Source organism: Camponotus floridanus, unplaced genomic scaffold (assembly GCF_003227725.1).
Source record: "Camponotus floridanus strain SB8 unplaced genomic scaffold, Cflo_v7.5 scaffold39, whole genome shotgun sequence".
Classification (NCBI taxonomy): Eukaryota; Metazoa; Arthropoda; class Insecta; order Hymenoptera; family Formicidae; genus Camponotus; species Camponotus floridanus.
The window spans coordinates 275,898-293,740 of record NW_020229536.1 but is presented as its reverse complement, the minus strand read 5'-3'; the positions used below and the strand labels follow the sequence as shown (position 1 = coordinate 293,740).

General features: G+C 34.2%; 1 protein-coding gene across 8 annotated transcripts in view; it reads right to left on the bottom strand.

Annotated features, from left to right (window-relative positions):
- LOC105248017 (phosphatase and actin regulator 4B) overlaps positions 1–17,843 on the bottom strand; it is a 214,198-nt gene that overhangs the window by 174,329 nt on the left and 22,026 nt on the right. For 3 of the 8 annotated variants that reach the window (XM_011252541.3, XM_011252543.3, XM_011252546.3), the window contains exon 1: positions 829–1,687. The exons of 1 other annotated variant lie outside the window; for it this stretch is intronic. Coding sequence is in view for 1 of the 7 variants with exons in the window: in XM_011252550.3 (XP_011250852.1) it covers positions 17,250–17,283 (34 nt within the window). In the remaining 6 variants the exon portion in view is untranslated. Of the gene's footprint in view, positions 1–828; positions 1,688–17,249; positions 17,634–17,843 lie in introns of those variants that run through there. 4 more of the 8 variants (XM_011252550.3, XM_011252542.3, XM_011252544.3 and 1 more) reach the window with 4 other exon arrangements.

The window sequence follows — 17,843 nt, the reverse complement described above, 5'->3', positions numbered from 1 at the left end:
AATGAAAACGCGATAAAATAGAATAATGACTTTATTCGGCGCATGTGTAAGAATAAAAATCGATTTATTTTTAGCAATATCACTGTTTACTTTAACGTAATATACGCGATTCTCTTGCACGATTATGCGCGGAATGTTTCATTTATATTGTATTATTTTCAACCGAAATGGATTCAAATAGAACTTAATATTACACAATACGTCGCATTGTATAACGTTTCGTAAATACTGTTATTATTCCATGGATTGTGTTTACGGACAATTCTATGTCTGTCGCATTTAACTAATAATTAACCACGCCCCGATACTAATTTTAGAAGAATGCTCCGATAAAAATAAATCACTTCGATAAACAAAATTTAAACTTTCTCGTAGATAGACTTATCGCGAAATACTTCCTCTCGATATTGAACAGATAATTAACTCCGTTATTTAAACACTAACGAGCGATCGTGGAAATAATCTCCGTTAGAAACACTCACTTTCGTACACGAAGCACGTTTCGTAACGATCGAGTCACTCGGTCGAGTCACATTTTTTTCCACGACAATTTTGAAGGAGATACGCATTCTCATTTTTCAATCGTGAGATAAATAAACACAATACACCGACGTCGGAGTAGGACGTAAAAGAATGCGAGGCCCATTCACGAGTCGAACGACCTTCAAGGACAAATCGGCGATACTAGGGCGTGCGATCTCCGTCTCCGTTATATGTATGCGAAAAAATTTTCTTTCCTCTCGCGCTCTCACACACGCATAACGGACATGAGGAACGCGAACACGTCGACGCGAAATCTGCGCGATCACGTATAAATATTGTACGTACTCTGGTAATCGTCGACGACGACGACGACGACGACGATGTCGAAGACGAGGACGAGGACGACTCGGGCAGTGGAGGGCTCGTTTTCTCGGCAGGATTCGGGAAGAAGCGTCGAGGCGCAGTTGGGCCCGACGTTATATCACAGAGAGCACACAGGCGTCGGCTCACCTCCGCTGCTTCCACGGGACACCTGTCCGCGACAGGAGTGCAGGTGAGAGGAGAGCGAGACGGCAGATAAGAGGACGCAACGATCGTAAACACACGGGAGCGGCGCGTAGTACTCGGATTTCGGAGCTACTAAGGGTAAGGTAAGGATAAAGGTAAGGGTAAGGGTAGGATAGGTTAAGGTAAGGTAAGGTAATCGCGGGAAGAGAGTAACACACGGAGAGGAATCGAGAGAGAGGATCGCGGGCAGGGAAAGAAAGACGTTGAGAGACGGAGAGATGGCGACCGAGGGCGACGAGAGAGATTCCAGCGATTCTCTACGTCGTCGATGACGACGACGCCGACGACGTCGGGATACGCGACGCACTGTCACGAACACTGACACATGTACGAATACGTGCGTACGACACAACTTCACTGAATGCCGCCGCCTTCTTCCTTCTGGCGCGACAGCGGGAGCGAGAGAGAAAGACGGAGTAGTTCGGCGGCACAGGAACGCGGCGGATGAGACGGCCGTCGCGGGCGTCGGACGGGACGGATTCGCGAACGGAATTAATTGCGAAGGCGCGCGGACGTCCGACGTGCGAAAACAAGCGGTCGAAGCGATGGAAAACGACGAGTAACGGCGACGACGACCGCGCCACGAAACACACACCGAGCGAGGCTCGCGAGTACTGAGAGCGGCCATGCGACCGCAGCGCCATCTCGCGCCCACGAGACGGCGGTAGCCGGCCACTGTTGCTGCTGGCGGCGGTGGCGGAAAAGCCGTATGCCCCGTTCGTCGTAACTCTCTCTCTCTCTCTCTCGTCCAATTAACATCTTTCGTTCGCGTTGCCGGCTTGTCCTCCGAGCGCTTCCTCGCGTTAAACACGAGGACATTGACGATTATAACCGTGTGAAAAACTTTCTCGTTAAATCAGGGCGAATCGCGTTGCAATTCGAATTGTGCAAAATGTAGACGCGTCGTAAAAAGAGACTGAGGAATTATAACTGTGCACGTGAGGGAGATGACAAATTATTCTTTCTGTTTTTAATGTTAAATAGATTTCAAATATATATTTTTAATGTAATAAATATTTTTAATATGTATATTTAATATGTATATATTTAATGTAATAAATATTTGTAATATATTTTTAATGTAAATGTATTTTTTGATAAAGTTTGAATTGTCTTAGACTTGTGTTTATCTTTTGCTATACTCCTAATTTCCTATCTCCTATTTCATATCAGAAATATTTTACCTGAGTATCGGTAGTTTAAGACATCACAACTGATTATTACTTATCTTAAGTAGAATGCAGCAGTTTGAAATGCTGATGTATTGACGCATATAAATGTGTCTTCAAAATTCCACATTTTACTTTTCAGACACATTGTTATTTAAATTGGAAATTAATTTAAAGATCACAAGAGAGCGATTTATTCTCTATAATACATTATAAATCAATATACGAATACGCCTTCTATAATTATATAATTTAAAATTTTCAAATGCTCTTTTGCCTGTCTGTAATCTCAATCATTGAATCATATTTGCAGTTACAAGCTATTACGACTGACAAGCGAAAGTTGCTATTCGTACCAGATGATTATCAATTCCGCACGTTTTATGAGCTTAAATGAGCACACAGTGTATATGCGTAAGTCATGTGTAAGTCTAGGAATCGAGATGACAATCGTGGGCGTGGCAAATACGAGGCAATGGATTGGTGAAACAGAAAAGGATGATGCGAACAGTGCGTCAACAGTAGTTTAAATGGACAAATACACCGATACGACGATTGGACTGCCATAATGGTTACAGCTATTTTTTAGTGATCATTTTGAAATCATATATTATATAACTTACGATTAGACCGAGTTATGATGGCCAACTAAATTGGATGAACCATATAAAGGGTCTCTTTCTCTCTCTAATCTATTTTGAGATACATACCTGAAACAGAAATAAAATTTAAAGTTAATAACTGAAATTCCTTCCTTAAATCAAGTGTTGAAATATTAATTCACGATATAAAGATAACTCTTACATAAATTAAATGCATTCTTGAAAATTCTCAATGCATTGTTATAATGAATAATAATAATAACAAATTGAATTCCCTCGATAAAAAATTAAAATTATTGTCTGAATAATTCAAAATTGAATTTTTTAGCATTAAATTTGAAAGAATACACAAAACTCGCTGTTGTAAAAAAAAAAACGATTGTCAATGAACAATAAATTGAAACTGCTGTTGCACTTTTTTACGACTGCGCGGCTGTTGACAAGTCAAGCACACTTATTTCGTGTATGGTTATAAATCGTACACGGAGCAGGCTAACAATAAATTTTATTTTTGCAAGCTGTAGAGTCACGTTGCGAGAATCCAGACAGATCTGTGATTGAAGACGGTGGGCGGACGCGCGAATATTCGAATTGGAAGACGGCGGATGTAGTGTGACCACGTGGTATTTCCGAGACGTCTAGACTCGCTAATTTAAACCGACTCGCGGATATCCACCCCGGCTCCTTTCGGCCCAGTCTGGCCGCTGTCACAAGGCTGTGAGAAATATTTCGCACGCGGAGAACGGAATGAGAGTATCGATCTTGAAGGTCGCTCCATTAGAAAGTATCCGCGCTACATGCGGATGCACGTCAGTAATCGACAGCAGGAGATACAGCCTTTGAGTAACTTGCATCGAATCGATCTATGTATCTCTAAAGATCGTGAATTTTATTATATTATCGATCCCTTTTAAATATGCGAAACATTCTGCAACACTTTTGAACTATTCCAAGAAATCACCATATGAGTATCTTGCTATTAAATCAAATTACCTCTTAATAGGACATAGCTCTCTTTAATTAATGCGCAACATGGATTACGCGTTCATATAAATAATTACCAGGTAAAAGTTGGCAGATTTGCATGTAAGTGTGTGATATCATACTCATTCTTCTCGCTTCATCTCGCGTCTTACATAACTGCGAGATATCATAAACCTTGTACATATTTAATCTATGCATATTGCTAACGGTATATAAAAGACTAGCTTATTTAGCAATTAGTAGTTATTATACTCATTACAAGGATTGTGCAAAGAACATAATGTATGCACGGCGGATGTTCTGCTGAGACATTAATGCAGACATTAATTTCTTTTCTCTTATGCAACTTTACGTATCACGCATCTCTCTTTCAAATTTCACTATCATATTGTATATTATTATTTCCAAATAAATGATATAGCTAGAAAAATAATAGATTATAAACATGATGACATATTCGGCTATGCTATCAAGTCTCTTTTCTTCTTAATGTCTCATTTCGGAAACATGTATGCATACGTGTATAAATTCTTCAGTTAAACACTTGCAAAAAATTTATCGATTTATTTATTATGTATCAATAGGTCAATATTGCGACGCAAAATGTTGCATTGTATCGCAGTTCAGCGGTCAAAGAACTCTCGGTCTCTCTCGCCGGCGCGATGGCAAAGGTCCGCTCGCAAAGTTGGCGATATATTATCCCCTGACCCGTCTCATCGATCGCTATAAATTAAGGTCAATCTACATATTTCTAAAAAATAACAATCTCTCGGTGAACGACTTTATTACGTTCGGCACTTAAAAGTACTCTGTCGGATTTAGAAAGATCTGTTGTAAAGATCTTTTATGCACATAATGATTCGCTTATTTCGCAAGAAATGAAAATCTAGAACACTAAAAAATGAGTTCATTCACCTATTATATTTAGTACAATGTAAAATAATCTTTTATTTATAATTGATACATCTAAATTTAAAAAAATATAAAGTAATGAAAAAATGTATGCAATAACTAATTAGTTTTACAAAATTTCATTTTAAAAGATTAAGTGGAAATGCTTTTGAAAAGTGTAATTTAAATTTATTTTTTCACAAAATTCTATAAAAACTAAAAGCTAAAATTAATAACTTTAATTATATGATATATATTCTATCTTTCCTATCCATATCTTTAATTATTTGTTTATTAAACAAGAAATTAAAAGATTTATAAGGATTAATACCCACAATTGCTTGCACGCGATTTAATACAAAGTTCCGAGGATTCCTCGCAAGCACAGAAGCCGCCATTCGAACCTATTTCAATTGCAATAAAGAATGACTCTCAGCTGACCCGAATTATAAGACAATTTAGCATTAAATGGCTGAGACGTATAATTAAAGTGACAGTGCATCAACGACAACCACAGGCGTCTCGAGCAGCTGGCAGACGAGCATTTACGCGGTTTGACGCGTACTTTCGCGCACTCCTATACTAAATACAGCTACTTACGAGACACGAGCAGTTGCGCGAATTATACGCCAGACGAAAATATCGTTCATAAGCGAGAGAAGTCCTTTCCCGAAATCGCGCACGGAGAACAGCCACTTTGGACGGTGCAATTTACTGCTTGCACAACACGTAGGTTGTACTCCATTACTGCACAGATTTCGCCGCAATGTAATTTCTTTTCGACGATATTAAGGACAATATTGGTAAATTTTAGCAACACACTAAAATCATTAAAGTTATATAAGCTATAAAAACTTACATTTACACTTTATAAAAGTTATAAAAACTTACATTTACGATTTATAAAATTTGAAATTATGTATAAGATCCGAAGCCACTATGTGAATTTTAATTCCAGAAAAAGCACAAATATTTCATCTTTTTTTTAAAAAATCAATACGTAAAATTTAAGTTGAATACAACTTTAGATTAAACAATACGAACAAAAATTTATTTAGATTATAATATAAATTTCATGTTTAGAACGATAAACATTAAAACGACTATTTCTTTTCTTGCGTCAGAGAACTATGTGAGATTCATTGCAAATATTAATCAAAATATAAAAGAAAAAAAAAGTGTTGGCACACTAAGTCTCTTTGCATGATGGATTTGCATTGAGGTGGAGGATGCCACTTTTTTCTCTACCTTCAAGGGTGAACCACATCTTCTCATAAGGGAAGAAGACGCAGCATGATAAGCCTCAAAGGAGATACACGATGGAAAGAGAACAGTGCACGAGCGACCACCCATCCTTCTGTTAGGTACTGAACCGAGCATGCTTTACCGGTGAATAATGCCGAGAATACACCACCTAAACGCGCTACGTATCTACGACATGTGTAAGGATACTTGCCAACTACTTATAACAATCTCAAAATTACAATAATTAATGAGAACAAGTTAATGATTAAAAAAAAAAGAAGTTTTACGCTTTATTTTGTTTAAAATATACATCCTTATTAAAATGATAACTTATCACAATTTATTGGAAAACATATTTATAATAATATTTACAATGTATTCTTTCAAGATTGTATGATAATTTTTGACACGTGTGACGATTTTTCAATTCAAACATTTAATTAAATACGATAGAAAAATGATTATTATAAAATATTAAAAATATGATGAGATAAAAAACAAGAGTATATAAAAATGCATAGACCGATGCAAATTTAAAGCAACATGAAAAGTCTCGTGCGAGATATTTAAGATAATCAAGTTTGTCGCACGGCTATCAAGTTGTTAGCTAACCGTCTGGATAAGATGTTGTTTGGGGCGATAATGACGGGAAATTAATGGCAGGCGAGGGTGGGAACGGCAGGCGAAGTATAAGAGATTGCTTTCCTTATTACCGTGTAGATTCAGCCTGCCTTCCTCTATTAGTAGTTGCGATTTCGGCGGAAATTATTGCGTAAAGCAAAATTATCGGGTCTTTTAAATCGTGAAGGTTTCCATTATTAACGTTTCATTATTAACGTTGTATTTTCTGTCACATGTGAAACCTCTCTTTGCAAATTGATAAAAATTTTTATTTAATAAACAATAGAACATATATAGAATATTCGTGGTTACGTTATACGATCGGATGGGCAACAAATCGTTGTATACTTTTGCAGCCGAGATATTTGCACACGACAGTAATTGATGGACTGCAATGTGTCGCATTTATCACGGTCTAGCTGCATTTTATTCGCAGCGACTACCGATTCGGTACACGAGAGATTATCGCGAGTAATCATACATCGTAATCGATATTCTTGGTTAAAAATTGCAAATGATAAAAACTGTATTGGTCCAATTTCTTTATTACCCAAGCAAGCTCAACATTCATTCTTTTTTCCTCGTATATATTCAACTGTTTCAATTTTTCAATGATATATCAATCTTAATTAAAGTTTCATCGAATCTCGATATAACTATTGATTTCATGGTAGTTTTAAATACGTTCTTCGTTTTTCTCTCTCTCATATTGCATTGCGCATTAATATTTTCTATACAATTTTCGAAGATATTATTAATTTTTATACACATACTCATATATATATATATATATATATATATATATATATATATATATATATATAAATTGTTACTTGTTTAGTAATTATTTTAAAAAAATTGTACTTTTATATATATGCAACGTCTATTTTAAATACATTTCTTTCGCATTTCTTATCAAAAATAAATAAAATCTGATTTCTTACGTCAAATCTATAATTGGAACAAACATATGTATTTGTTGAAATTAATTTTGGCAGTTTTCGTTTACGGAAAGAAATTAAATATTTTATTTTATCGTCCAATGTTGTCGAGACATAGCACGTCGCTCGAATTGTGGTCATGTATCAGCAGGCGTCCCTCGCGTTTATGACTCGCACGTGGAACAACGTCAATGCAGTAAAATTAATAGCACCCTCCATAATAATACGCTTGATTTATCCTGCGCTCGTTTTATCGGCGTGTTACGGGGACGGATCAGTTTTTTCAACATATCCGTTGCAAATATTGAGCTTCGAATCAACCGTGCTTGAAAATGAGTGGATTGTATGTGAAAGAGAAACAACGCGTATATTTTTAAATCGAACAGGCATTTACTTCGCGCGAGAACACCATTCCCTCAACATTCCCTTCTTGATTTATTCGCGACGCGCAATCAGCGTTGCAATGTTTTTGTGTCTGTTACAGGAATCATTATTCCACGAAGGATTACCAAAAAGAAAGGAAGGAAAATACGCACAATTAAGAAACAACTAAATATAGAAATAAAAAGAGAGAATATCCAAGTGTTTTAAATGCTTCGGGTTTGTTTAGATACTTCGAATCGACTTTGTACCTATATTTTCAATTAAAAGACGAATTAAACGATAGTGCAATATAACGAGTGAGCTAGCTTTTGTTGACCGTTTTAACTATTATCGTTCGATTCAGGTGATGAAATTTTCTTAAAGACCATGTGGAAAATCAGAATATCAACTTTAGAAATACTAGCTTTTCTAGTTTCAATGTAGAACCTCGCCGGAAGACAATCGCGAGGAAATTCTTCGGATGACGTTCTTGTCATCTGGAAATTCCACGAGTTTCATCAAGATGGTTTACGAAGCCTCACAGTGCTACAAAATCAGGATGGGAGTTTGCGGTAATGCATCAGATTCTCGAACTGAATATAGTCGAAATAGTCGAATAAGATAAAGTCGCGAAGCTCTTTTAAATGACAGTAAAAAGTATTTTTGTCATTATCTTATCTAAATTATGAGTTCGTGTTACATATATATAAAGAATATACATTTAGATAAAAATGTAATTAAATATAAAAATATTTCCTTCCATAAACTGCCTTTTAAATATAACATAATATATATGTGTAGACAAAATCACATATGTATATGTATGTTTATAGAAAATATATTAAAGCATGTATAGCACATGCAGGAAAATAATTTTTAATAAATTTTTCGATCGACGAAATGCAGTTTCAGATTTATTAATCCAATTTCGCGTAGAGATCAATGAAGATTAAATGAATTAATCTGTATCTTTTTTCTTTCTTCATTGCTATTCCTCCGTGCAATAAAACGACGTGAGGAATACGACGCTAATTTGTACGAGTTGCTCGATGTACAAATAAAAAATTACACGCTTTTTTTGCCGATTTATCTAAACGCTTCCCTCAGCGTTTTCTTCGATCTGCCGCGCATTCTTCGATAAATTGCACAGTTATTATTGGAACGCCGTTACATACCGGTTTCAATACGTCGAATCAAGAAGAGAAATAATCGCAAAACACGCTGCGCTTTATATGAGTCATATATTAACGCTAGCCGCAACGCTTGAGGAAAGAAGCGAATTGTCACTTTGCTCTTGGCTCTTAAACTTTGAGAATTCTTCAATTTCTCTAAAATGCAATTTCTGATGCAGTTTTTATTTTCTCACAACTAATTAACAACTACTACTTTCATTTAAAATAATGGCAATAAGAAATTAGATTCTTCCACTTTTTATAACAAGTTAGTTATAACGAGTTAGTTCTGTTGTAGATTTTTATACTTTCCACGATATAAAGTGTTTTTAATGCATGAAAATAAATTAACAAATCTCTTTCTTTCTCTCACAATAGAAAAAGGATGTTTCGATATTCATTATCTAATGACATTTAAAATATTGTAAAATTTCGCTACGGCTTTTAAGTTACATTTTTTGAAACAGGTAAAAAAATGTCTTTTAAGGAAGACCCTGTCAACGGCCATGGATAAAAATGTGAGATAGAATTATAAGGAGAAAGAGTCAACGTTTCGACGGTTTTTGCAGCGTAAATATAAGGTAGAATTTCGAGGGAAACGCCGCGGACTCCTGAGAGCACTTCGCATCAATGCACATTGAATTCTACAAATAACCGCAGCGAATGCAACGAGATTTTCCTGCAAAATGTGCCGTAAAGGACGGACGGATGTGTTCGAGAAGGTGGCACGTGCGCGATATTGATTTTTCGGTCGATGAGATTCATCCTCCTTTTTTCCCTTCTATCTTTTTTTTTTTACTTAGGTTCCCGGGCTTTTAAGATCGAGTCGCGTCGCGTGCGTGTTTGCCTTCCTGCGTCGAAGAAATTTTCCAACGGATGCAGAAGATCTTGCATCGGAGAATTGAGAAGTGACGCAGCGGAGCACAAACTTTTCGCGGATCGGAGAAGTTCCGCAATCATATGCAACGATTCGCTTCTCGAAGTCGGTAAGATGAGTACAAGTTGCTCTATACCAGTTACATTTCCAGATTTTACGTGATGTTTGTACATGATCTTCGCTGCCACCATGGAAAATTATACTGCACACACCGTACAATCAAACATGAATCCACTTATTTTAAAATTAGTAAAAAAAAAAAAAAAGATTTAATACTCGAATTCTTGAAAGAATTTTATTTCTATCTCAACAAAATCTCTGCAGATTATCACTCGTTTGTATTTGCAGTAAAGATGGAAAAATGCAAAAAAAATATTTATAAATATATATCAATTTGCATGCGTACATAATACCTTAATTCAAATGCAAAGATAAGACCTAATAATCTACGGATTCCGCAAAATTAATATAACTTATAAAAAGTATAATAAAGTAATATAACTTATAAATTTATATAAATTTACTTTTAAATCCAATTTCACCTAAAAAATTAAATTACTTACTCCAAAGTAAAATTAATTATAACTTATTTAAATTCTTAATTGCTCTACATTTTGATTGAAATTATAATTAAATTAAATTTTTTAATTAATATCTACTAATATAATTTTTCAACAACAAAACATGAGATCCTAAAATATTAAATTAAGTTAATTATTTCCACTCGTGAATTATCAATTTAACAAAACAAGTTCCTCTAAATATTAAATACAATATTTTCGACGGCGGAAAGCATAACGGAGCAATCGTACTTTTTAGCTATTTAGGAGCAATCGTATTTCCGTTTTCAGATATCACTGTAAAAGAAGCGTCGTAGTTTCCGGTTGTCGATCGGAAAACTGCAGCGACTTTTGCAAGATGAGCAATTATAGAACGGATAATATCCTTTCTCCGTAGATTATTAACAAGGGTCACGTTGTCGCTAACGTCGGGGACAGGAGATCAAGAGATGGTCTCCGCAGCGCGACGCAGGAGATGATGCATCCGCTTGCGCGGAAACTATTTCGCGAACATCCATCTCGTGTCTGAATCAATGGTGAGTCTCGCCTCGCAACCTTCAGCTGTATCCACGTCTACGGACAACCGCAGGTTTTGGCGAAAATGTGCTTACGGGAGAATAAAGTGTACTGCATTTCACGTGCGTTACGAACAGCTCGTCGCTTTCTGCATTTTTCCGGGATAAATTTCTGCAATAAATGCGAAACTGGCGCGCAGAGAAAATGTGTCGGAGTGACAGGAATTATCCTCGCCGTCAGACGCATTCTTCCCTGTCGACATAACCAACGCGTTCAACGTTTATATTGTAGAGAATATTTCAGAAAAGTCATGTATTTTCTTTAAATCAAAGATATTACCAGAAAAGCTAAGAAAAAAACGCAGTTGTTTTTCACAATATTCAAAACTAATATAAGAGAATATTTATATATTTCTCTCTCTCCCTCTTTCTTATTCTCTCTCGATAATTAAAGAATTTTAAGAGAAAATAAAAGATCAAAGATACAAAATAATAAACTTTTTCGAATAAATTTAAATAACTTTTATTTTAATGAAAATACATGTATATTAAATTGTGCTATCAAAATTAGATAAAAAAAGCTACTAAAAGAAGCTTTCAATTAAATTAATGGTAATACTCTGAATATTGATTTTTCCCTCTAAATTTGGAACGACATCCCGTTATTTCTGTCTCGAGACCGGTGCAACCGTAACAAATTTCTGCGACACTGACTCATTAAAGGTGATTATATAGAATCACGGGACACCTAATCTGCTGCACGCGAAACTGCTCTTCATTAAAATCGATCGTTGTATCGCAACTCGAGTGCCACAAGAGCATTATCGTTCACGGTATATTACTGTGATTATCAAAGCTAGTTCTGTATTGCCATGCCTTTGGCAGAACCGTAGCGTGGACGAGTTGCTCGCAGACAAAGCGACTACATACAAAACACGAATCTATAGAGAATAATTACATATAACTTATATCTGAGAGGATTTTTTATTTTTTTGCAAATTTACATCTTTTCAGATAATTCAAAATATTGTGTAATTCAATTATAATCAAATCGAGATTTTTTTAGAATTTTTTTAATTGCAAGTATGACGAATATAATTATAATTAATCGTATATGATGACTTTTCAAATACAAAACATTTGTTATATTTTTTACTATTATCCTTCTCGCGAATAATCATTCAATTTTATATAAATTCATATAAATTCAAGTTATATATAATGAGAACGGCAATAAGAATAAAAATGACGAGTTTCTATCGCAAAATTGCAATCAGAGGTATAAATTTGATTTTCATCAAAATGAAACGTTTTTTTTTAAAATAAAATACAAACGATCAATATCTGACATACACTATTCGTACAATTAATTACGTTTTTATACTTATAATTCATTATAATGATCGCTTATATTTTAAATCATTGAGCTATGTAAAATCTCTTAATATAATTATATAATATTTTTACAGAGCATTTGTCTCTGATATCAAAGAAATGAATTACCTCATTTGACGGTGAAAATCCAATTAGATTATAATTGTATTCGACGGATATAGAATATCGATCGAGAATAGCGGGAGAAATTCGCTCAAATAGTCAAACTAAGTGGAAGTAACGTTATTTCCCATTTACTATCGCTTGAAAAAGTGCGGTAAGAGCATAGGGGTGTCACCAAAGAAGAAATGCATTTGCATTCGCCGAACAAAGCAAACTTCATTGTTAACATGTAATGGAGTGAAATAGATATGAAACGTCACAGTGTCGCCCATGTATGATAATCTAGAATTTCCATTTTGATACCGAATACGTTCAGCAATTTCTACTAACAAGAGACGTCACTCCTCGAATTTATCTTTCACATTCATTATCCTTACGAAAGCATATCTTCACACACTGATTATTCGTGACATGATAATTCGGTTTCCATCGCTTTGTTTCTCACTCTACATAGCAATGATTGCGACAATGATTAAACGAGAAAAATATGTATAATTACATACGAGCTATTTTATAAATTCATTAGATTAAATTTAAATTAATTTATATGAGAAGAGAAAAATATGTGTAATGGCTATTTTTCTTAACAATAAATTCTCCGTTTATTAGAAATTTAATCATATTGTCATTTCTTATGGGTTATAAAATTTTTTATGATGGAGAACTTTACAAGTACGGTAGCAAAGTTGTATCTGGCTGAAAGCGCATGAAGTTATTATTGAAATAGTTTCGCGAACAATATATTACAGCTTATAGCGAAATAATTCTCCTTTCCCCGTCAATGGTGCAAATATCCTTTCTCTAAGACTCTAAGTCTAAGCAAAGGGAGTTTTCGAGATGTATCATAACAAGCGTTACACAATGAAACTTTGTAATTACTTTATCAAAGGCTGTCTTAATGAGACGAACTATCGTGCATCATCGAAAGATCGAAATTACGCAGATATTTGCGAAGATATTTTTATGGAAATGTGCGTCATTGATTTATTTTATGAGCGAAAATAAAGTTCTTTTTCGACGTATCTATTTTATTAGTCGCGCAATACAAGCTTGAAAAAGCGCAGATCGATGCTCTTCACTGTCGTTATTTTTTCACGACCGTATTTCGCGACAATTTTTATCGCACCTTCATCACGTTCTCTCGCATCGAAAGAAACTTTCCTTTTTTTCTCGCGCGCGAAATTACTTTTTCACGATTGTCGTTTTCGCGATCGACGACTGGCCGGTTTCCGCAAAGTCTGTTTACCAATTTCCGCGCGTGCTTTGCACGAGTTTACGATGTATTACCGTCACTATATCGAGAGTGCTCGAAGCCATCGAGAAAATCGATGAACGGTGCGACGAGTTGGGTGGCGTGAGCTGTCTTGCGAGAAAAAGCGAGACAAAGCCGATCGACCCCCCATCAATGATGATGGCGGTAGTGTTGGTGGTGGCTCATCGAGTTTTTCGACGTCGCGTCCCGGCAGTATTTCTTGCCTTATTCAATAACTGTGCGCTCTCTCTAGACGCGATATCATACTTTTCTTCTGGCAGCTTTCGTCCACAAATGCTTCTTATCCGATCGTGTCAACGAAACTTTCGTGATCAGCGAAAAATAGAAAAATATAAAAATCAAGCAAAAAACAGCAAGGAAAAGTAAGTAAATAGTATTTATTTTCCTTAGCATCTCATCTACTTTTGTGCGACAAACCTCAATTTGCTGATAGAAGACAATAAAAAGACACGGGAATATTACAGCATCTTTACAACTATTTGTTATATGGTTGACGTGAAAATGTGAAGCAAGCATGCGAGTGAGAAACGTGACGTCTTTCAGAGACACTTTCATAATGCATAATGCAACATTCCGGTTAATTAACAAAACAGTATTGCTAAAAATTCTGATAAATAGTGACAACCATTCAATAAATGTATCTATATGAAATCGGGATTATGGGAATAACTATGCTTGAGTAGTAATATATACTAAGTAAATTTCATACTTTTTTCGGAATTATATAAAGTTTGCTGAGAGTATAAAAATCGAAATAATCACATGTGTGTGCGCGCGATATAAATAATATTTCAATATCATTTATATTTTTGTATTATTTTTTAATAAATAGAGAATACAGTTATACTTTTTGTATAGTTAACAATGCAGAGAGCAATAGAAAAAATACATTATGTTTCCGAAAGAAACTGCATTCTTGAAATTCCTATCACGGCGAAATCTCGCATGGATCACTGAGAAGCCGAGAAGGCAAAGATCCATCGGAGTGTGTCGCAGCATCCGTATCTAAATCCGCGCAGGAAACTCTCGAGAGTAGCACTTTAAACGACAAACATCGTCTCGGTTTTCGTCAAGTGCTCGTCTTCGCTGCTCGTATCTAACTCTATATGCGCGCATTTCTCTGTTGCATACATTTCACGTTTGCGATAGCGAAGCTGAGTTAGGTGTTGAAAGGACGAAAGGTATTTTACAACGAAACCGTAGGATCGTTCAGGGTAGCGAGAATGGAAGACTCTCGAAACGTCAGGTACGAAAGGTGAGAAAAGAATGATTTTCCATGGGGTATAACAACAGTTACATAACAATGAGATGTTGCGATGTCAGCGACTCTCCTGAAGACGCTCTCGAACATGAAACGCTCCTCTCAAGCCTTTTGTAACATCAGAACGCGGCGAAGACACAGCACGGAAAATTATCTGAAGAAATAAAAATATCTCATCGAAAAGTAACAATCGTGATCAGGAATACTTGAAATTATTTATTACAACGCAGAGTAAATTTCTATTGTTGCGCGAAATAATATTCTGTCAATCAGTAATTATTTTACAATTATGCGAAAGAGAAAAATTGGATATATTAATTTTTTGAAAAATATCAAATATTTTAAATATATATATATATATATTTTTTTTTTAAGCTGTTATCTTACACATATTTTATATTATTTTAAATTATATTCATATTTTATATTATTTTAAATTATATTCCTTTCAATTTATTTAAATTATATATTTTAAAATACGTTTATGTAATATGAACTTACAAACTTTGAATATATTTTCCAATCAATTGATCGACAGAGATTTTCTATTTCGAGCAAAAATAAATGAATGTAACTAAAATCGCAGTGCTTTTTTTTAGAACGATAAAATCTTATTACAACAAACTCGATTGTTTGAGGTTTAAATCGAGTTTGAGTTAAAATTTTGTGTAATCGGATTATCAGATAGTCATTAAAAATAAAACTTTATTACATTGAAAATTTCATACTATTCTATTTATTAGTTCTATTTAATAATGTTGAAACGGAATTTTATGATACATTTCTGTCTCTCTCGCTTTGCATGTTTAATTATGCGTTTTTCAAATATAATAAATTGTAATTATAATTAAAATAATAATTCTGTAGTGTTAAATATTGGCATTGAAAACTACTCGGAATTTATTCACGATCATATAAGCTCCTGGAAAAGGACACTGCGTTACTCGAGAGCAATCGATGACCTAAATGTCCATTGTCGTTCGTTGCCAAGTCGACGTATAAGATATGCTCTTTATTTAGACGAAGTGCTCCGATCGGAAATGTTTTGGAAACGCGATGCTGAGATGAGCTATGCATGTGACATATACAATTTATCTATTAACGCGATGAATTGAATATTTCCAGACAAAGCCACAAATTTATAGATTTGCGTACATCATATTATATGCAATTTTAATAAACATTTGATGCACGAATAAAATAAAAAATATGATGCTTTAAAAGGTACACATGTACAGAAGTTTCATTACGTAAAAAAAACGTCAAAAAAATGTATGAAATATTGCAGATATTAATCTCTAACAAAAAATTTTGTTATTCCATCGTACAAGTTGATAATAAATGGACAATAAATCACGAAAAATTTTTTTTCATTCAAATAATAAAAGCACAGAGAGAACAAAGCTTACAACGCTTCTGAATGTAATCTAATTTTATTATTTATTATTAAAAGAAGATAAAATTTTAAAGTACGACTGTTATTTATGGCAACTGAAAAACGTGCTGGCACAACCATTTAAGTTCTTTAACTTTACTATGTAAATGCAAATATCTCATCATCATTCCCAAGAAAGTCCGTAAGCTTCTAACTGCAGTCACGCATCATGGGTGAATATTTTCACAAAGGATTGGGTGAAAATATATACTATAATATTTGTTGCACGTTTATTCATGCAACAATAAATTCTATCGCGCAAGCAAAGTTTATCATTGTGATAGAGTAGAGCTTTTATCTTGGTAATCAGAAGAGAAATTGACGATCGATTTTTTTCCTCTTTCGAATATGTATATTGTACATATATAACGCTCAAACGAATGTTTAATTTTTTCAAGCGTAATAAATTTCGCGTTTTTTATTCTCAATTAATACTGTATTTACTCGATTAATACTATATTAATACCATATCGAATGCACTTATCTTTTATCTATATTAATCGTTAATTTTTCGTTCACAAGTATTATTACAATAAAATATCATAATAAGTTATCTCGCAAATGAAGAAAAACACTACAATTAAAATAAAAACATATACGGATAAATAAAAAATTAAAAAAATATCGATGAAAAAATAAGATAATATAAAATAATATAAAAATAGAAATTACACATTAAATATTTTTATAAGAATTTAAGTATACGTTAATTTTACTTTATATATAATAATCGGGGGGAGATGTGTAGTCAATAAACTGTACTATAATAAATGAAATATAAAATAAAACATACCATCCTTGAAAGGTCCAAACCGCCACAAGCTCATTGCATAATATGTAGAAGACACACAGCAGCAACAATAAACGAGCAATGGCTCACGCAATATGCACTTATTTACATCATCTCACAGAGTTTCACGGACACATCATTTTTCATTAGAAATCCCCAATGTCACTAAAAAATCTTGAGATAAAGTTATCAAACTTCTTGAACGTAAATAACTTGTAGCTTGAGATATACGTAAAAATAAGTTTATGTGAAAGCTTGTAAGTCTTAAACGTTGAAAATGAGTTTGTATTTCTGACACAAAACTTAACGTTTTGACTTAATTCAATCTACCTGTGTACTCGTTTTCGATCACAATAATTGTTTACGTTTATTATCTCGATATTTTCTCTGAAAAATAAATAATTTCAAATTGCTCGGAAGATAAAAAAAATCAAGATATTTGACAAGTTGCTTTTCTACATTGTTATATAAAATAAATTTGCTTCTTCAATTCTGTTAAATAACTAAAAAAAAATATTCTTTTCACCGGCACGTTATTGATTCAATTAATTTTAATACTATTTCAATATTCAATTTCGTTTCCATTTTGTTTCTCGT